This window comes from Taudactylus pleione, unplaced genomic scaffold (assembly GCF_031769625.1).
Source record: "Taudactylus pleione unplaced genomic scaffold, aTauple2 ptg000399l, whole genome shotgun sequence".
NCBI lineage: Eukaryota > Metazoa > Chordata > Amphibia > Anura > Myobatrachidae > Taudactylus > Taudactylus pleione.
Genome location: NW_028284801.1, coordinates 5077299 through 5095770, shown reverse-complemented (window position 1 = coordinate 5095770; position 18472 = coordinate 5077299). Strand labels below are relative to the sequence as shown.

General features: G+C 43.6%; 1 protein-coding gene across 4 annotated transcripts in view; it reads left to right on the top strand.

Annotated features, from left to right (window-relative positions):
- Positions 1–952: 952 nt before the first annotated feature.
- LOC148506644 (uncharacterized) overlaps positions 953–18472 on the top strand; it is a 135375-nt gene continuing 117855 nt past the window's right edge. For 3 of the 4 annotated variants that reach the window (XM_088446473.1, XM_088446470.1, XM_088446472.1), the window contains exon 1: positions 953–1089. In XM_088446473.1, the coding sequence (XP_088302599.1) occupies positions 1008–1089 (82 nt within the window). In that variant the 5' untranslated portion in view covers positions 953–1007. The remainder of the gene's footprint in view (positions 1090–18472) is intronic. The other variant, XM_088446471.1, reaches the window with a different exon arrangement.

Sequence of the window (18472 nt, the reverse complement as noted above, 5' to 3'; positions counted from 1 at the left end):
AGCAGCACAGACGGGTCTCACTGATCCCGTCCGTGCTTCTGTGTCAGTGACACAGATGCATGTAGCACGGATCTATCTGGTCCGTGCATGCATCTGTGTCTTTGAAATACACAGCAGCAGACATGTACGATGCCATGCTGCCAAATACAGCATGGCATCCTACATCGGCTCAGCCCCCTTAAATATTTGAAAGGCGCCACTGTGGAGCGGCAGCCACGGGCGGTCAGGGGCTGTGCTTTATAACAATTGGCTGCATGGCCTCTGCACTGCACGGAGGAGGTGTAATGTGCGGTCTTTAAGTTAAAAGACTGGACATTAAACCTCCCTCTGTGCAGTGAAGGGGCTGTGCAGCCTATTGCTATAAAGCACAGCCCCTGACTGCCCGTGGCTGCCTTTCCAGTCCCTGCCTCCCGCTGCTCTGGCTCCTATGTAACAGTAGTCCAGCAACATTACTTGTTTGAGGAAACTGATGGGGGCAGAAGTGGTGAGTGAACAGAGGGGGTGGGGCACCGCCGTCAAAATTTAATTATATAATCCCTGCACAACATAAAATCGTTCTGATACCCCTGCCCCCAATACTAAAGATTTTTTATTCTGGACACCGTGCAAGATGGAAGGGACATGGGTCCCCAGTTATGGTAAAACAAATAATACTTTAAAAAAAAAAATGTTTTAAAAATATATACCCTCGTTCTGAAGTCATACACTATAAATATCTGCTACTCTACTGTTACAGAGAGCTAGTAGATTAATTCTGGCGTAACTTTCTGGTAGTGGAAAATAAAGATATATGGCCTGGTCACCAAATTGTATGACACTGGTGCTTAATAAACTTATGACTTTGCTTGCTGCAAATTCAGCCTTCACTGTTCTCTCACGTACAGAACGTTTGCGCATGCGCACTATTCATCTCGTTCTTCTTTAAGGTCAAACAAACGAACAGACAGCCCCGCCCATGTGCCCCGGCCGGTGCGCCCCTCCTCCTCCTGCGTGAGGAAAAAACGGCGATGCTGTGTCTTTGCTGTTGCGCCGTTTTCTCAGTCATCCAGGTTCTGATATTTTTGTTCTGTATAACGCAAGGTAAGTCCGGTAAGTATGCGCGGTTACGGGAACCATTTCTTACATCGCTATTGCCTATCAGGCACTCACATGGCAAAGCTGCATCACCATGTGGTCTGAAGGACTTGCTTGGGGAAGGGAAAGCTGCCATGGGCTGGAGCAGGTGTCACTCAAGGCAACGCCTCCCATTCTGTGTACACGGAAGGCGGATGAAAGGGATGAAACTCCCTACAGCTACACCACGTGGATCTTTCCCCAAGCCCTGCTGTGTTTCGAGATATACGACTACATACATCACCCCATTAAACTAGTTGTAATAACTAGGATGTATCATACATCCTATTTATTCCTACTAGTTTAATGGGGTTATACCTCAGTCTGCCCCGTCTCCCTCGCAGTGGGACGCGCGTTGTGAGGATACGGGGCGGCCGCCTCACACATTAGTATTATGTGCTTATGTTCAGTATAGATAAAAACGATTTGAATCCTGTTGCAGCAGTTACGGTTTGCTAAACACAAGATAAACAATCCGTAGTATGCCAGACTTTCATGACCTCTATGGAGTTGACGGACTATGATATAAATATTTATAAAATAAATGCATATCTACTCTCGTGTATTCGCACTAAATGTTTTTATACCTTGAATTGTATTATGTAATATTGACAATTGAAAAAGGAATTGAATTATCATTTACAATGGTATTATGTTGAATATGTAACACTGCAATTATGGGCAACATTTGCGGTAGTATTTTGGAACTAGACACTTTTAAAATGTTCATTGTTAGGCTGATGTGATTCTGTGCAAATTTTGCACTTGAATGCAATATTTTTTACTGTTGGCAAGTATGCTATGCATATATGCATGTTTCTTAGAAATGTTCTTGTTAGTGCTATTTTTAACTGCAGAGTGGTGCATGACTGCATGTCTAAAACCAAAATTGGCAGGCCATTTAATCAGCAATTAACCATAAATCCTGACTAAAGTTGTGTTTTCATAGGTTGGCACCTAATTTGCCAGACCTGTGGCACTGTTCCGTAATTCACCCTTTCCGATGTACTTGGGATCAATATGGGTGCATGTTTCATTTCTATGGAAACTACACCCTCTTTCTTACTTTTTTTTTTTTTTTTTTTTTTTTTAAACATTAGATTTTTATTGTTTCAAATTTATATAAGAAAATTTGGGGTACAGAAAATAGAAAAGGGGAATAGAAAATAAAAGGGACAGAAAATAAAAGGTACATTATTTGTATAGGACATATCAAATACAACATTAAAAAAACATACGTAGTCCAGAAAGAACTGTTTGTCATCCAATACATAGCAATGATAATAGATCTAGCTATTATTAACAACATACTATTCGTTTGAAAAATAGAAAATAAAAATTATGAGCTACCAACTAAGACCATCCGAATAGTCGAAATGAGAAATAGGGGTAGGTAAATCAACTCTTCCTAAATTATCCCTTGGTCTAATTATATATGATTATTTGTCATCAATTCCAGGGTCAAATCTCATGGCTTAGGTCTTGTGGACCAGTAGTCTGACCAATTTAACCACTGAATCAGTGGGTTTGATGTCGATGAGTAGTGAATTCCAGCTGTTTCAAACTCACAGTGGAGTTGGACCTTATTCTCTATGTCTTCCAGAGCAGGGATTATAGGGGAACGCCAAAGTTGAGCTATCCTTATTTTGGTTGCTATAAGGATGTATATATCGTTCATTAATAATCAGGGATCCTTTGTATATATGAAAGATAGCTATCACAGGGTGTGGAGAAATAGAAATTCTTAAGATTTTAGATATTAGAGTAAATACCTTTCTCCATAGCATAGTGACATGGGGACAAGACCAAAATATGTGGATTAGCGAGCCCACATGGCCACAGTTCCGCCTGCATAGATTGGGATGGGATGGTGAGATGGTATGCATTAATTTAGGAGTGAAGTATTGACGGTAAAGTAACCGGTAGTATTGCTCCATATGGGACATACATTTAGATAATTTATAGCTTGTTTTATAAATCAGGCGGCAGTCATCTTCTGAGAAGACACAGGAAAGATCTGCTTCCCATTTCTGAATTGTTGGTGGTTTATTAAATTCTGTAGGTGTAATTCTATAGGAGTACCACCATGTGATACTTCCTTTGCTATTAGTTTTAGGGGTTAATTGTGATAGTAAAGAAGCTATTTGGTACCAATGTAAATCTGGAAGTCCCTGACCTTCTGATTTTGGCAGGGATAGTTGTTTCCGTGCCATTCTAGGTTTCTTACCCTTCCATATATAGGAGGTAAAAAGTTTTTGGAATTTAATAAGGATATACTTTGGAATTAATATGGGTAATGTTTGAAAAAGGTATATCTTTGGTAAGACAACCATCTTTAAAGCTGAAAGCCTGCCCATCCATGATACATTGCACATCATCCAATCATTTAATAATGATAATTGTCATATCAAAAGAAGATAGTTAGCTGCAATGAAACTATTAGTAGTAGCCGTTAGACGGATTCCCAGATATTTAATAGAGTGATCCTGCCAAGCTTAAGAATAAATCCCTTTAAGGGACGACAATAAACGTTGGGGAAAATTTAATAGGGAGTGCCTCCGTTTTGGAGCAGTTCAATTTATAATAGGCGATCTCAGAAAATTTTTCTATAAGGCCGTGCAGAGCTGATAGGGAGTTAGTCGGGTCTGTAAGGGTCAGAAGGATATCGTCTGCGAACAGACTAGTTTAGTATAATTTACCAAACAGGGGCCCGAGACGTTGTGATACTTTCTAATGGCTTCCGCCAGGGGCTCAATCGCCAGGGCGGACACCAGTGGGGAGAGAGGGCACCCCTGTCTCGTGCCGTTTGTTATAAAAAATGGAGTGGATAATATACCATTAACAAACACTCTGGCCGAAGGGGAAGAGTATAATGCTAATATTGATGATAGGATACTGCCTTTAATTCCAAATTTCTCCAATACTGCTCTTAAGTAGCTCCAGTTCAATCTATCGAACGCTTTTTCTGCGTCTAGTGATAGAAGGAGAAGTGGCTGATCAAAACTAGAAAATTCTTCGATAATATTAATCACCTTTCTCGTATTGTCTGGCCCTTGCCTTCCTGTCACAAATCCTACTTGATCTTGATGAATTAACGTAGGGAGTAATATATTAAGTCTATTTGATAGGAGTTTGGCGAATATTTTTATATCCGTATTTAAGAGGGCTATTGGCCTATAATTAGCCATGGATGTCAAATTCTTTCCAGGTTTTGGAAAGGCTACTATTCTTGCCTCTAACATTTCTCCCGGAAACGAGCATTCTGATGAGATATCATGAAACAGTTGTGCTAAAATGGGAGACAGAGTGTCTTGGAAGCTTTTAAAGAATTTATTTATATAACCGTCTGGTCCGGGCGCCTTCTCTAAGGGAAGGGATCCTATTACGATAATATTTCTTCCTCGGACCAGGGTTCTGCTAAAGTAATCAAGGTGTCCTCACCCAGTGATGGCAGATCAATGGTGCTAAGAAAATCATCAATCTGTGCTGACGTTGGATGGTGTGTCATCAGGTCATCTTTTAAATTATACAGGGCAGAATAATACTGCGCAAAGGATTCTGCTATATCATAGGGGTCTGTTATTTTGGTACCTTTAATATTGGATATTGTTCTAATACTTTCTTTCGCTCTTTTCCCCCTCAACTGCCGTGCCAATAGACGACCTGCCTTGTCCCCTTGAGTATAATATTTTTGGTGTAATTTGAACATTGTCTGGTGTACCTTTTTAAGTGCCAGTGTATTCCATTCTATTCTGACACTTAGTAATTCTCTTTATACTGTATCGTCATTTGGGTTAAGTTTGTGTTTAGCGTCTAGGTCTGCTAACCGACATTCGATGTCTACTTGGTGTAGAACGGCTGCCTTATGTAGTCGAGCCACAGCTTGAATCGATGACCCCCTAACGACTGCTTTTAGAGAGCACCAGAATATAGACTAAGACGTATCTTCTGGTTTGTTGGTTTCTATATACATGGAGAGGGCATTGGAAATTATTTGTTTAGCTTCCGGATTTTCGAGCAGGTATTCTCCCAAACACCAGGGACCCGGGGGTGTTCTCAATCTGTTAATATCCCAATCTATAGAGAGAGACGCATGATCTGACCATGCAATAGGTAGGTTTAAAGATTGTTTAATATAAGGTAAGGACCACTTGTCTGAAATGGCTAAATCGATGCGCGAATAAGTTTGTGAACCTGGGAGTAAAAGGTGTAGCCCCTCTCCCCGGGATGTCCCACCCTCCAAACATCATGCAACTCATATTCATTTAGAATGTGTCTAAAGCTCTGGGAATGGTCTGGAGAGGAATAGGAACCTACTTTGGGTTTGGATGAGGATTTATCCCAAAACTGATTCGGCACTAAATTGAAATCCCCTAATAAAAGTAGAATACCTTTTTTTACATGACTGAAGGACCGTGCAAATTTTCCTAATAAAAGGCACCTATTTCGTATTTGGAGCATAGATTGTTGCAATCGTCACTGGAATATTGTCTATTTTACCTATCAGGTAACGGCCTTCATTATCATATATTTGTTTTTCCAGAACGAAATTGCATATATTAGAGAATAAAATCGCCACCCCTGCTTTTTTACATGGGCCGTTGGATGTATAGCAAAGAGGATATTTGAAATTAGAATATTGAGGAGGGAAGGATTGCTGGAAGTGGGTCTCTTGTTGTTATGGAAAAGTGTCTCACCAGATAAGGCTGGAAAACTTGGTTTGTAGAGTAGCCTGCGAGGAGGGCAGGATAACTTGGTCAGATGAGTTGCCTGCCAGGAGGGCACGATTTCTTGGCTAGATGAGTTGCCTGCCAGGAGGGCAGGATTTCTTTGCTAGATGAGTTGCCTGCCAGGAGGGCAGGATTTCTTTGCTAGATGAGTTGCCTGCCAGGAGGGCAGGATTTCTTTGCTAGATGAGTTGCCTGCCAGGAGGGCAGGATAACACAGGCTGAAAATAGTTCAGGTGTAAATGTACAGTTTGATTACACACAGTAGGGCTGAGAAAACTGTAGCTGCTGATTATACAGAGGAAGCACGGACCCAAAGGCTTGGTCCTGCATACACTGAGCACAGCATGTGGATGGTGAATAGTTCAGGTGTAAATGTACAGTTTGATAACACACAGTAGGGCTGAGAAAGCTGTAGCTGCTGATTATACAGAGGAAGCACAGACCCAAAGGCTTGGGCCTGCATACACTGAGCACAGCATGTGGATGGTGAAAACAGACAGCAAGCTAACAGCATTCAGAGCAGAGTGGAACAACAGTCTTGAATAATTGAGCTACCTGCTGAAGCCTGGAAGGCAGCGTGGAGGGAGACGGAGAGTGGTAAATAGAAGCAGCGGCTGAAGTGTAGACAATCACGGAGGATAGCTGGAACAACCAGACCGAGCTGTAGGAGGAAACTCTATAACCGGCGAGGGGGAATGAATCTGGAAGCAACAAATAGGAGGAGCAGCCAATCAGCAGCATATGGAGTATGAGTCACTCTCTGCAGCATCCCTGGTGCTTGGTAATCAGCGGAACCGGATTCTGAGTCAGTGTAGGTCCCAAGCCGGTGGGAAACAAGCCGCTGCCACGGCTTGTGACACTTGTAAAGCGATTATATGAGCTTTGCATTTCGCAAGATGTCTCAATGCCAAATTTCTCTTATTGGGGGAGTTGAGTCCCTTCACATTGATAGAAAGTATTTTAACCATTTGGATACAGAAGCACAATGCTTAGCTTTTGTTGATCTGAACCGAATGTTATATAAAGCAAAACCTGTTTTTAGCGAATGAATGTAGTACCTTAAAACTTATTAAATTTATAAAATAAAAAAACAAAGGAAAATATAGAGCAAGAATGAAGAAAAAGTAGTTCCTAAAAGGAACTATCGGGACCACCATTGTAGGCGGTACATTGGGGTGGGTGGCCCAAAAAAGGCATTTATCCCCCGTCGCCCTGGGTCTTAATACACATCATAACACTTTAGTAACAATTATAGAGAACAAAGAACAAATATATCAACTGGTCGGAATCATTTAAACCGAAAGCAAGGAATAAATTCACAAGTGAATAAATATGTGTACACATCTATTAACTAGGTTGTATATCAAACATCACACTAATATGAAGTTCAGAGCTATAAGTCTAATAGAAATGGTCGTACCATCAATATAGACCTATGATTAACTACCTCTGTGTGTATCAACCTAGATTTAGAATTTCACTTATAAAGAACTCCTTAAAATCGAGAAAACACTCAATTCTAACAACAAGATATATCAAAATTATTCTGAGTAAGGATACATATATCAATTATGACCAGTCTTGGTTTATATGAAGATTGCTTGGAATTTTCTGCGAGATGTCCTTTAAATTCCATGTCACTAGGAGTTGGATGCCGGCAGCTGGATCTGATATGATCGTAGTAGAGCCATTTCTATTAATTATCAATTTAGTGGGGAAGCCCCATCGGTAATTGATGGATTCTTTTTTTAGAGCTCTGGTGCTGGAAGAAATGATCTTCTTAATGCCAGAGTTGCTGCAGAGAGGTCCCCAAAAATTTTAAGTTTCCCTAATTTGGTCTCATCTGCTGACCTTGCTGCGCGAAGAATCGCTTCTTTTGTATGAAAATAGTGTTGCATCAGAACCTCCCTAGGGGCATCAGTAGGAGCATTAAGAGCCTTAGGCAATCTATGTATACGGTCCAGCAAAAAGTCAGAGATCTGTGTAATCGGAAGGAGTTTCATAAATATATATCTAACATAATCTGTCAGCTCAATTCTGGATTGTCTCCGGAATCCCACGGAGCTTGAGATTGTTTCGCCTAGATCTATCTTCTAGGTCCGCAGTCTTATTCCTAAGGGAGGTGACTTCTGACTGAAGCTCTTCATGGAGAGTGATCAAGTCATTATGCGACTTCACTACTTCCAATTTGTTTTCTAGATGATCTGTGCGTGTCCCCAACTCATCGACTGATTGCTGATATGACTGCAGTGCAGCTTTAAATTCAGATGTAATATAATTTTTAAAGGAGGCAAGTAGCATTTTCATAGAGCCCATTGTAAGTGGGGAGTCATCTGCAACATCCAGGTGTCTAGAAGTGGATGGAGGATGGCCGTCTGGTAGGGTACTTACAGCCGAAAGGTGTTTGCTGCTTATATTATGTGACAGGCCTGTTTTGTAGTTTTGGGATGAAGGAGACACTTTAAAAAAAAAAAAAGATACAGGTGGGACTGTCAAAGGCTTCGGGCGTTTAGGCGCCATTATGGTGTAAACTGAGGACACGCAGTTATGAAGTAGATGTGGGTGCCTACTCTGTAGATCGATAGTAAGGGCGGGCGACGGAGGTTAAAATTGGAATTAGCGGAGATGAGCGGTCATTTTGTGACAGAAATTATATCTTGACGGTAGCCTCTATGCCGCACAAAATGCGCTCTGGAAAACTGGCCGGGCACTTATATTCTTGTCCCTGTATCAGAGGGATATATACAGGGTGACTGGTGTTAGGCCGGAAAGGGTGGGTGAAGCCTTTATTACTGACTTGGGTGATCACTGTGAACTCTAGTACTCACCCCTGGCAGGTGGGTAGTGAAATGATGGTTGAAATTTGTATGTTAAGACAACACTCCAGCCACCTTTGAACAGCTTCCCTTTGTTTGGCAGGCCAAGATGAGGAGAAATGCTGTGGGTATTGGAACCCAATATAGCGCCTCCCGCGATTTGCGGCTGATTGGGACTTCTCCTCTGTGTCTCCCAGGGACCTGTGGCAGCTCCCAACCCTCTTTATGGGGCTGCGGAGACTCCTGGAGCGCAGGAGTCCTATCACCGGGTCCCGCAGCAGCCGCGATGTGCCTGGTGTGCCGCGCGTCTAAAGCACTAAATTAAGGCAACGGCTTCCGGAGGTCGGGTAGGCCTCGATGCAGAGACAGCCTCAGACGGGATCCAGAGACCCGGGAGGAAGGACAGCATGTACTCGCTGCCGTCTGCCCTTCAACGGTGACCAGTGGGGCGATCAAGGAGCCGTTAAATCAGGCCCCAAGTATCTTAACCCGGGAGCTGCAGGGACACACGTCTGCTCCACTTGCGATCCAGGCCGTTCCCAGCCCTCTTTTTAATGCAGTGTTCCCCAAACTTTCTTGAATCACGGTGCCCTTGAGTATCAGCATTTTTTTCATGGTACCCCTAGGCAAAATACTTCTTTACTGAGAAATTCTGCAAAAATTATTAAATTCATTAAATTGTGCTTAGATGTCAGCCGTAGGTACAATTATTTGGTGGTGTACAGGGTTACCATTCTGTTTATGCACATATTTTATGAGTGCTATGTTTGCCATGTTTGCCTATCACATGAACTATAAATAATTTAATTTGATCCTGGACCACCAACCTGTGGCACCCCTGCACGTGCCCCAATGCACCCAGTTTGGGAACCACTGCTGTAATGGTTGGTCAAGTCACTACATTCCCCAGTGGGCTATTTATGCCCCAGTCCCACACTGTCTAAACCCAAATAGAAAGGGCTATTCCATTTAAATTGATTTTAATAGGTAGACACCCATATTTCTATTACTACTTTTTTTATATCCAACTCTTTATTTGTTGTATGTTTTCATTTCAGAGTACTTTGAGATGTAAGCTGGAAAAATATGGCAGTTTAAAAATGCGTGAGTCGGGACAGCACCCGGCAGGTTGTTTTACCGGGGTGCATTCTGCCCTTTTGATATCGCGCAGGCCGTGGTGTCCCGCTAAAACAGCCTAGTGGGAACTCTACATTGTTCCAAATATAACTTTAATCATACACAAAAAACACTAATGAATAAAATCAAAAAAGGTCCAACTAGGTCAAGGATAAATTCCTGACACTTGCAAGTTAATTGCAGCAAAATATGTGTGATTCTCTTAATATATGTGATCTATGAAGTATCAACTCAAGTGGCTGTACACAATTGTATAATACATGTAATAGCTTCAGCAAATCTAAATATTAAAGTGTATATTCACAAACACATTAATAGGTACCCAAGATTCGATTATACTGTTCTCTATGGCTGGTTTGAGCACTTTGAATGATTTAAATCTTAAACTGAACCATGATATTAGTGGATAAAATATATTCTATTTAGCTCTAAACAAAAAAAAAAACCCAGGAGCTGAATACGATCAAAAATTGAAAATGCACCAAGTTGCGTCACTCTAAAAATCAGCTGCAGAGAAATCCCTAGTAGACTGTGTACTCAGGAATCCCCTTGTGAATTAATATGGCAGAACAGTGCTGGGTACAATTCTATTGGTAAAATTAGCTAAATTTTATTTGTAATATATCAAATCTATATTGCCGCAATGTTATAAAATGTAATATATCATAACAAATATACTGTAAAATTGATTATAAAAAGTTTTGAAGACACATTAAACTAATAAAATACAAATGATATGGGAGAAATTGGCTTTAAAAAATAAAATAAATTAAAATAAATAATGTCCAGTTAGTTCATAAATTGTCCTTTTCTTCTTCAGGGTCCATAGGGATCCACAGGGATACTGTCACAATCCGGTGAAAGTGATCCTCTGTGGAGGACGGTGAGCCGGGGTGTTCAGGTGACTATTGGAGTGACTGTGGCTAGGTCTCCTATTTGCGGCCGAACCCAGGTTTGGCTAGACCTGCCCGGAGGCGCGGAGTCTAACTCACTTGGTGGTTTTCTCCAGTGACCCCTCCAATTGGGATTTGGTTTTCCGCTGCACCAAGTGAGAAGGTCGCGGCCCTCTGGACAGGTACCTGGGAATGGCAGAAGACCGGAAACTATATTATGATGGGAACTCCGATCCCCAGCACACACAGCCAACCATGGAAGCTTGCAAAAAGCACCTAAGGCAGAATACTCAGCCCACATCCATTACTGCACCAGACGTCTGACCTCAAGGAAGTCAGGGGAAGCCGGCAATGAGGTGAGAGAGGCCGATCCTAGGCTGAACCCTGACAGTACCCCCTCCTTTTAGGGTGGGCACCAAACACCCATAAAGGCTCAACTGGAACTCCTCAGAAAGACACAAAAAATATATTTGAATAACACAGGAAACTTGAAAATCTTGATTGAAGATACAATAAGAACTGGAAAATTTAGAAGAACAAGGTTCCCAATACCAGATGGATTCTGAGACTAATAATTGGAAGAAATAGTCAACTTGGTCCACGAAAGGTTGGTCACCAGGAAGTCATCGATTCTTCTTCTTTTTCCCGAGACTTTTTCGAACCACTTGAAGAAGAAGAAGACTTAAGTTGCAAAGTGTCTTTCATGGGAACTACCGAAATTGTTTTTTCATCGTACTCCGGATCATAGTCAGAATCTGTGTTATAATTCATCATCCTTATGCCTCCTTGAGTCTTATCCTTCTGGACAGGTTGTTTTTGTACTGGATCTTTTTGAGAAGGACTCAAAGAAATGCATCTGAGCTTAATAGCAGAGGGTGGTACCCCAGAACTGGAGACTTTGTCGAGATGAGTATCCTCGAGAGAGCTGTAAGGATAAGTTGGACCAAATTCTTTAATGACTGCCGCAGTAAAGGCTACTAAATCTGACAGCATTGGATCCTTTGAATCATAAATAGGCTCAACCCAGTCCCAAGCTTTACCTCGGAAAGATGAAATTATAAATTTTACTACATTAGTAAGCTTGATTTCAGACCATGGAGAGGTTTTCATAATAGTGATGAAATGATCCACCAAAGCATAATACTGCGTTATATCTCCATTAAAAAAAATTGACATAGAAACATCAGATGGATCCTTTAAATGTAGTGGTAGCATCATCTTGTGAACCTCTTAACGGATTCTTCCTTGAGTAAAGAACCAGAGATCTTCCCTTGGGATACAGATTTTGAAATCCCTTTTTGAGATGTAAAACTTGAGACTTTCCCCTGGACTATGAGACTTGATACCCCCTGCCAGGGAACATAACTAGAAACCTCCTCTGGAGGTATGATGCTTGAACCCCCATCTTGGGGAGTAACACTTGGAAACCCTTGTTCTTGGGGTGCGAGACTTGAGACCCCCTCTCGGGGTGCGAGACTTGAGACCCCCTCTCGGGGTGCGAGACTTGAGACCCCCTCTCGGGGTGCGAGACTTGAGACCCCCCTCTCGGGGTGCGAGACTTGAGACCCCCCTCTCGGGGTGCGAGACTTGAGACCCCCCTCTCGGGGTGCGAGACTTGAGACCCCCTCTCGGGGTGCGAGACTTGAGACCCCCTCTCGGGGTGCGAGACTTGAGACCCCCTCTCGGGGTGCGAGACTTGAGACCCCCTCTCGGGGTGCGAGACTTGAGACCCCCTCTCGGGGTGCGAGACTTGAGACCCCCTCTCGGGGTGCGAGACTTGAGACCCCCTCTCGGGGTGCGAGACTTGAGACCCCCTCTCGGGGTGCGAGACTTGAGACCCCCTCCTGGGGTGCGACACTTGAACTCTTCTTCGGAAATGTAATACTCGAAATCCCCCCCTGGGGGATGGCACTTGGAATCCCATCCTGGGGTAAGACACTTGAATTCCCCTCCTGGGGTATAACACTGGGAACCGCATCTTGGGATGAGGCACTTGAATTCCCCTCCTGGGGTATAACACTTGGAACCCCATCCTGGGGTGAGACACTTGAGGTCCCATCTTGGAGAATAACACTTGAAATTCCCCCTTGGGGCACAACACTGGGAACCCCATCCTGGGGTGAGACACTTGAAATCCCCTCCTGGGGTGAGGAAACTGAAACCCCCTCTTGGGGTGCGAGGCTTGAAACCCCCTCCTGGGGTGAAGAACTTGAAATAAGGACTTTCTCTTGAAACTTAACGCTGGAAATCCCCTCCTGGGGTATAACACTGGAAACCACATTCTGGGGTAGGATACTTGGACCCTTGTCCTGGGGTGAAGAACTTGAAACAAGAACTTTCTCTTGAAACGTAACACTGGAAATCCCCTCCTGGGGTATTACACTGGGAACCCCATCTTGCGGTGAGACACTTGAAGTCCCCTCTAGGGGAAGGACACTAGGAACCCTCTCTCTGGTTAAGAGGCTTGAAACCCCCTCCTGGGGTAAAGAACTTGAAATGAGGATTTCCTTTTGGGGCGTGACACCTGAAATCCCTTCTTGGGGTATAACACTAGAAACACCCTCCTGGGGGATAACATTTGAGGCCCCTTCCTGGGAAACCAGATTTGAAATCTTCTTTTGGGGTGAGAGACTCAAGGCCCCCTCCCTGTTGGAGTATGGGGCCTAAAAACCCCTTCTGGGGAAGCTGACTTGCCTTTTCCTTTCGGGGTACGCAATATGAAACCCCCTTTTGGGATGCAAGAACACAGACTTCCTCCTGGGGTGAGTGGCTCAGAACCCCCTCATGAGGTATGGAACTTGAGACCATTTCTTGGGGAGTAACATTTGAAATTACGGTCCGCTCCTGGGGCATAACACTCGAAATGAAGGCCTCCCCTTGAGGCATGAAACTCGAAACGAAGGCCCTCTCCGGGGCGTGAAACTTGAAATGAAAGCCCCCTCTTGGGGTACAACACTTGTAACCTCCTTCTGGGGTGAGAGATTTGAAACCCCCTCCTGGAGCATGAAACTTGAAACGAAGGCCCCCTTCTGGGGCGTGGAACTTGAGACCCCCTCTCGGGGTGCGAGACTTGAGACCCCCTGCTGGGGTAAGAAAGTTGAGACCCCTCCTGGGGCTACTGACTGGAGTCCCGTATTGGGAAAAGCAGAATCCGGACTGGGACCGGAACAGGCAGAATCCGGGCTGGGACTGATGGAAATGGAATCCGGGCCGTGACCAGTAGAAGTGAAATGAGTAGTGTCCCTGACTTTAGAAGGTTGAAATATCCTCCCAATATTTCTTAGACAAGGGTTGAAGCATCTTGTAGCAGGGCCCCAATCGAAAACTTGAACTTTCTTTTGCTTAGTGTACATCACCTCCTTATCTGTAACTGAAGAAACGGGAATCCCTGATGGATGATGGGGAGAACTGAAAACGCAGACATTAGGAGTCACATACTTGTCACCACTTCTCAGTGGGCGCAGAGTACAGTCCTTAAGAAAGTGATCGTCATTACCGCAATATAAACATAGATGCAGTTCCCGGCGTCACTGACGTTCAACCTCAGTAAGTTTAGGGCGCAGGTAACTTTGATGCTTTACTTTAGTTTGCTTGGAAAAGCTGTTAGTCAAGTCAGGAGTAGCACTAGGAAGCTTGGAAATAACTTGAAAAATTTTGGGACGGAGATTTTGTAGTTGTTCTAGAAGCCAGTAGAAACTCTTGAAAGGTTCAGGATCAGGAAATTGGGGAACCAGAGGACACTTGAGAGGTTCACTAGCTTGCACAGAAAATTTTTCATCTGTAGGGGTAATTGAAACTTCGGAACAAAACTGTGGAGAATTCACTGGCGGAACTTGTGGTGTGTCTGGGGACAAAGCAGCTAGAACTGAATGAATAACCATCATTTGACTAGAGTTCTTGCAGCTTCTTTCTGATGGATTGCAAAGCTGTCTCCTGTGCAGTCACACGAAAGAGTAAATCCTGAAACCCTGCTTCAACCTGGAATCCGGCGGCTTGCATATTAGGCTGTTCAAACTGTCACAATACGGTGAAAGTGATCCTCTATGGAGGACTGTGAGCCGGGGGGTTCAGGTGACTATCGGAGTGACTGTGGCTAAGTCTCCTATTTGCGGCCGAACCCAGGTTTGGCTAGACCTGCCCAGAGGCGCGGAGTCTAACTCACTTGGTGGTTTTCTCCAGTGACCCCTCCAATTGGGATTTGGTTTTCCGCTGCACCAAGTGAGCAGGTTGCGGCCCTCTGGACAGGTAACTGGGAATGGCAGAAGACCGGAAACTATATTACGTTAAGTTATTGCTAGAACACTGGAGATACACTGGAACACAATTAGAAATCCTGATCACCGGCTTGCATGAGATTACTGAGAATGTACTAAGAATCACTAAGAAATCCAGGAGCTGACTAGCTCAGCAGCTCAGGGAAATGTGGACACAGGCAGGTACTGGAGTTTGCTAAATATGCAGGAAAACACAAACATATACTGGGGATTGCACATACAAGAGTAGAGTGGACTCAAGGAATATATTGGGAATGCTAGAAATGTGGTACTGGACAAAGGCCAAATACTGGGAGAGCTAGAAATGCTGGTACTGGGCAAAGGCAAAATACTGGGAATAATTATATATGCAGGTGCAGATTGCACAGACAAGACATATAGAGAAGATAGGCATACACTGGGAGAGTGCTAATTGCAAGTGCAGATTTGCACTGACAAGACAGAGCAGATTGACAGACATGTGCTGGGAGGACCAGCTGTGAGCTAATTAATACCAGCAGGTAATCTGACACTTCAGTGATACAGGGTATAGCCACAGGAAAGCTGCAATAAAATTAGCAGCACATATACAAAGACACACAGGGAAGGGACATGAAACACTGAAGTACTGTGAGAAAGCTAAAGTCTCAGAGTAAGGTTTAGCATGGAAGCTAATACAGGAAACTGGGAAACTGTGAGCAGGCTGAAGCAACACGCTGAAGGATTTAGCACAGAGCAACAGTGGGAGTAACACAGGCACTTGGAATAATGAAGTTGAACAGCGTCTTCCTGGAGTTCTGAAGGCGGATTTATACCCAGGGGTAGCAGATTACTGGAGCACAGAATCCGCTGACTGAAATCATGCTACCATAGGTTAGGAGTACTTTCACATGAGAGGAACTGTCATGACGGCGCCCATGATGGGAACTCCGATCCCCAGCACACACAACCAACCATGGAAGCTCGCAAAAAGCACCTAAGGCAGAATACTCAGCCCACATCCATCACTGCACCAGACGTCTGACCGCAAGGAAGTCAGGGGAAGCCGGCAAGGAGGTGAGAGAGGCTGATCCTAGGCTGAACCCTGACAGATACCATGGGGATATTATGTTTGGAAGAAGGAAGATCAGGCACCAAACAGTTAAAGCTTTGGCTCCCAGAATGCTCCGGGTCCTCCTCCATATTTACCCCGCCCCTAGCCATAGGACTTCAGTTTTGTTGTTTTGCTCGGCAGGATTAATACGCACTGTTGTAACGGGACTGCTCAGGCAGTCCTAAGCTTTTTATGTTTTATTAAAAAAAAATTTTTTTGAGTTGTCATTCACAAGCATCTGTATTAAAAGGCTTGTACCGCGACTCCATCTACCTCAGCTGGGCCACAATATCAGTGATTGTGATGGTGATTTCGGCGGGTCGAGGCTGAGCTTAGCTAGCAGCGAGGCTGCGATCTGGACTACATCGGATGCTTGGAGATGTCAGGTATGGCGATTCCTTGCTTACTGGGAATCGTGTGCAGCAGTCCTTACTTCTGGTGCCATAGACACACCAGAACCCGCTGCTTTAAGCAGCAGGGATTGTCCGCATCCTTACCGCACGAGCCGGGCCCTTATCGTCTGACCCGGCTGGTTAATGCAGCTTAGGGGAGGTTGGTGCTTCCCCGGCAGCTCCTCCCCCCCCCCCGACCCATACGCAGTCTCTACGAGGGTTTCACTTGTCTGGGTTGCTCTGTCTACCCTCCACGTGTATGAGACGCTCACTGTCCATGCAGTGCACCCGGTAGCTGTTGGTCTCAGGAGGGTCTGGGTCAGTCTCCCTGTATATCTTTCCCTTTGGTTAAGGTATACGGTGCTCTATGTCCTACCATTCCTTTGTGTTGCTGTAGTGGATTTAGAGCCTATTGAAATTATATTACATGTGCATTGTATGTGACTCATTGCTAGCTTCTGACTGATTCTGTTTTTTATTTCTATCTGTCAATTATAACTATCACTGTTGTTTCTTTCTGAAGTACTTCACATTCATTGAGATTTTGTGAAGGCTGTTGCGTAATTTTGCGATTTTGCCTTTACTTTGAATATGTCAAAAGATAAAGGGAAACAGAAGGGGGAGCCACCTGTGCTGGTTTCATGTAAATCATGTAAGGCTTGTGTGTCCTCACAGGACATAAAGGAGGTTTTGTGTGTTGACTGTTATAAAGTGCCACCTTACGAGTCCGGGTTACATGTTGTTGGATTAAGAGCCATCTTGTAGGCAGGTTTTATTTATCACTGCTATTGCCCATTTGACCCTCAACTACCAGGATGGTAGGGGTTAAATTGTAATTCACATTTACTTGTGAAGACAGCTACCATCCCCCTCTCCTTATTAAGGCCCCCATACATCAGAGATTGATTGCAGCAATTGTGCAATTTGCAAACGATTGAAAAAGGGAAAGCTTTTTATACACTATCAATCTCTGATGTATGGGGACCTTTTAGTTGGAGATGCTCAGCTGCAATTGATCATGGAAATGACTGCTGAGGGGAGGTTTGGGCTCTCTCTGAGTATACCTTTCTTCTAGGACCAAGCTATATAGCACTGGAATCCTACCAACTTTTGTGTTTGTATAAGTTGATTTGGTGCTGACTTGTAAGTATATTTGTATGTATTGCACGTATATCCTATTAATGTGATATTTATATGCATGGAGATCCTACCAAACCTATGCATTTAGGTAGTTGATTTTAATGCTCTTTTGCAAATTTATTATATGCATTTTATGTGACTTATGCTAACTGTGCTAAAAAAAAAATAATAAAAAATTGTTTTTCCTAACCCCCAACTACCTGTTGTAAAGGGGTTAGAGAGTACTTCACATTTATTTTTGTCTCTGAAAAGGGTCACATTGCATTGTTAACCCTACACTGTTTTTAGGTTACTTGCAAGTATTTCCCATGTCTCAGGACAAGGGTAAAAACTTTTGTCCCTGTGCTGGTTTAATGTAAATCCTGCACAGTTGACCTATCAGGATTTCATACAGGATGGACTGTGGTTTGACTGTTACACCACAACAGTCCACCTCGCCAGCACCTGTTCCAGAGTCGCCTTGAATGTCCTCCTGGTCTCCGGTTATGGCTCAGTTAGTGGACTGCGTATCAGCTCCCACTTTGGATTACCCACAGTGATTACAGCTTGCTATGTTTCCTCTTCCCATACATCCTTTCTGGATGAAGGGTTATGTCCACACAGTTCAGAATCTGTTTTTTAGCATCTACCTATCTGCAGATGTTATAAGCGAATAAGGCATCAGCCATCTAAGCATATACAGCCGTGGCCAAAAGTTTTGAGAATGACACAAGTATTGGTTTTCACAAAGTTTGCTGCTTCAGTGTTTTTAGACTTTTTTTGTCAGATGTTACTATAGTATACTAAAGTAAAATTACAAGCATTTCAAGTGTCAAAGGCTTTTATTGACAATTACATTAAGTTTTTATTTAAAGAGTCAATATTTGCAGTGTTGACAGTTCTTTTTCAAGATCTCTACAAATCGC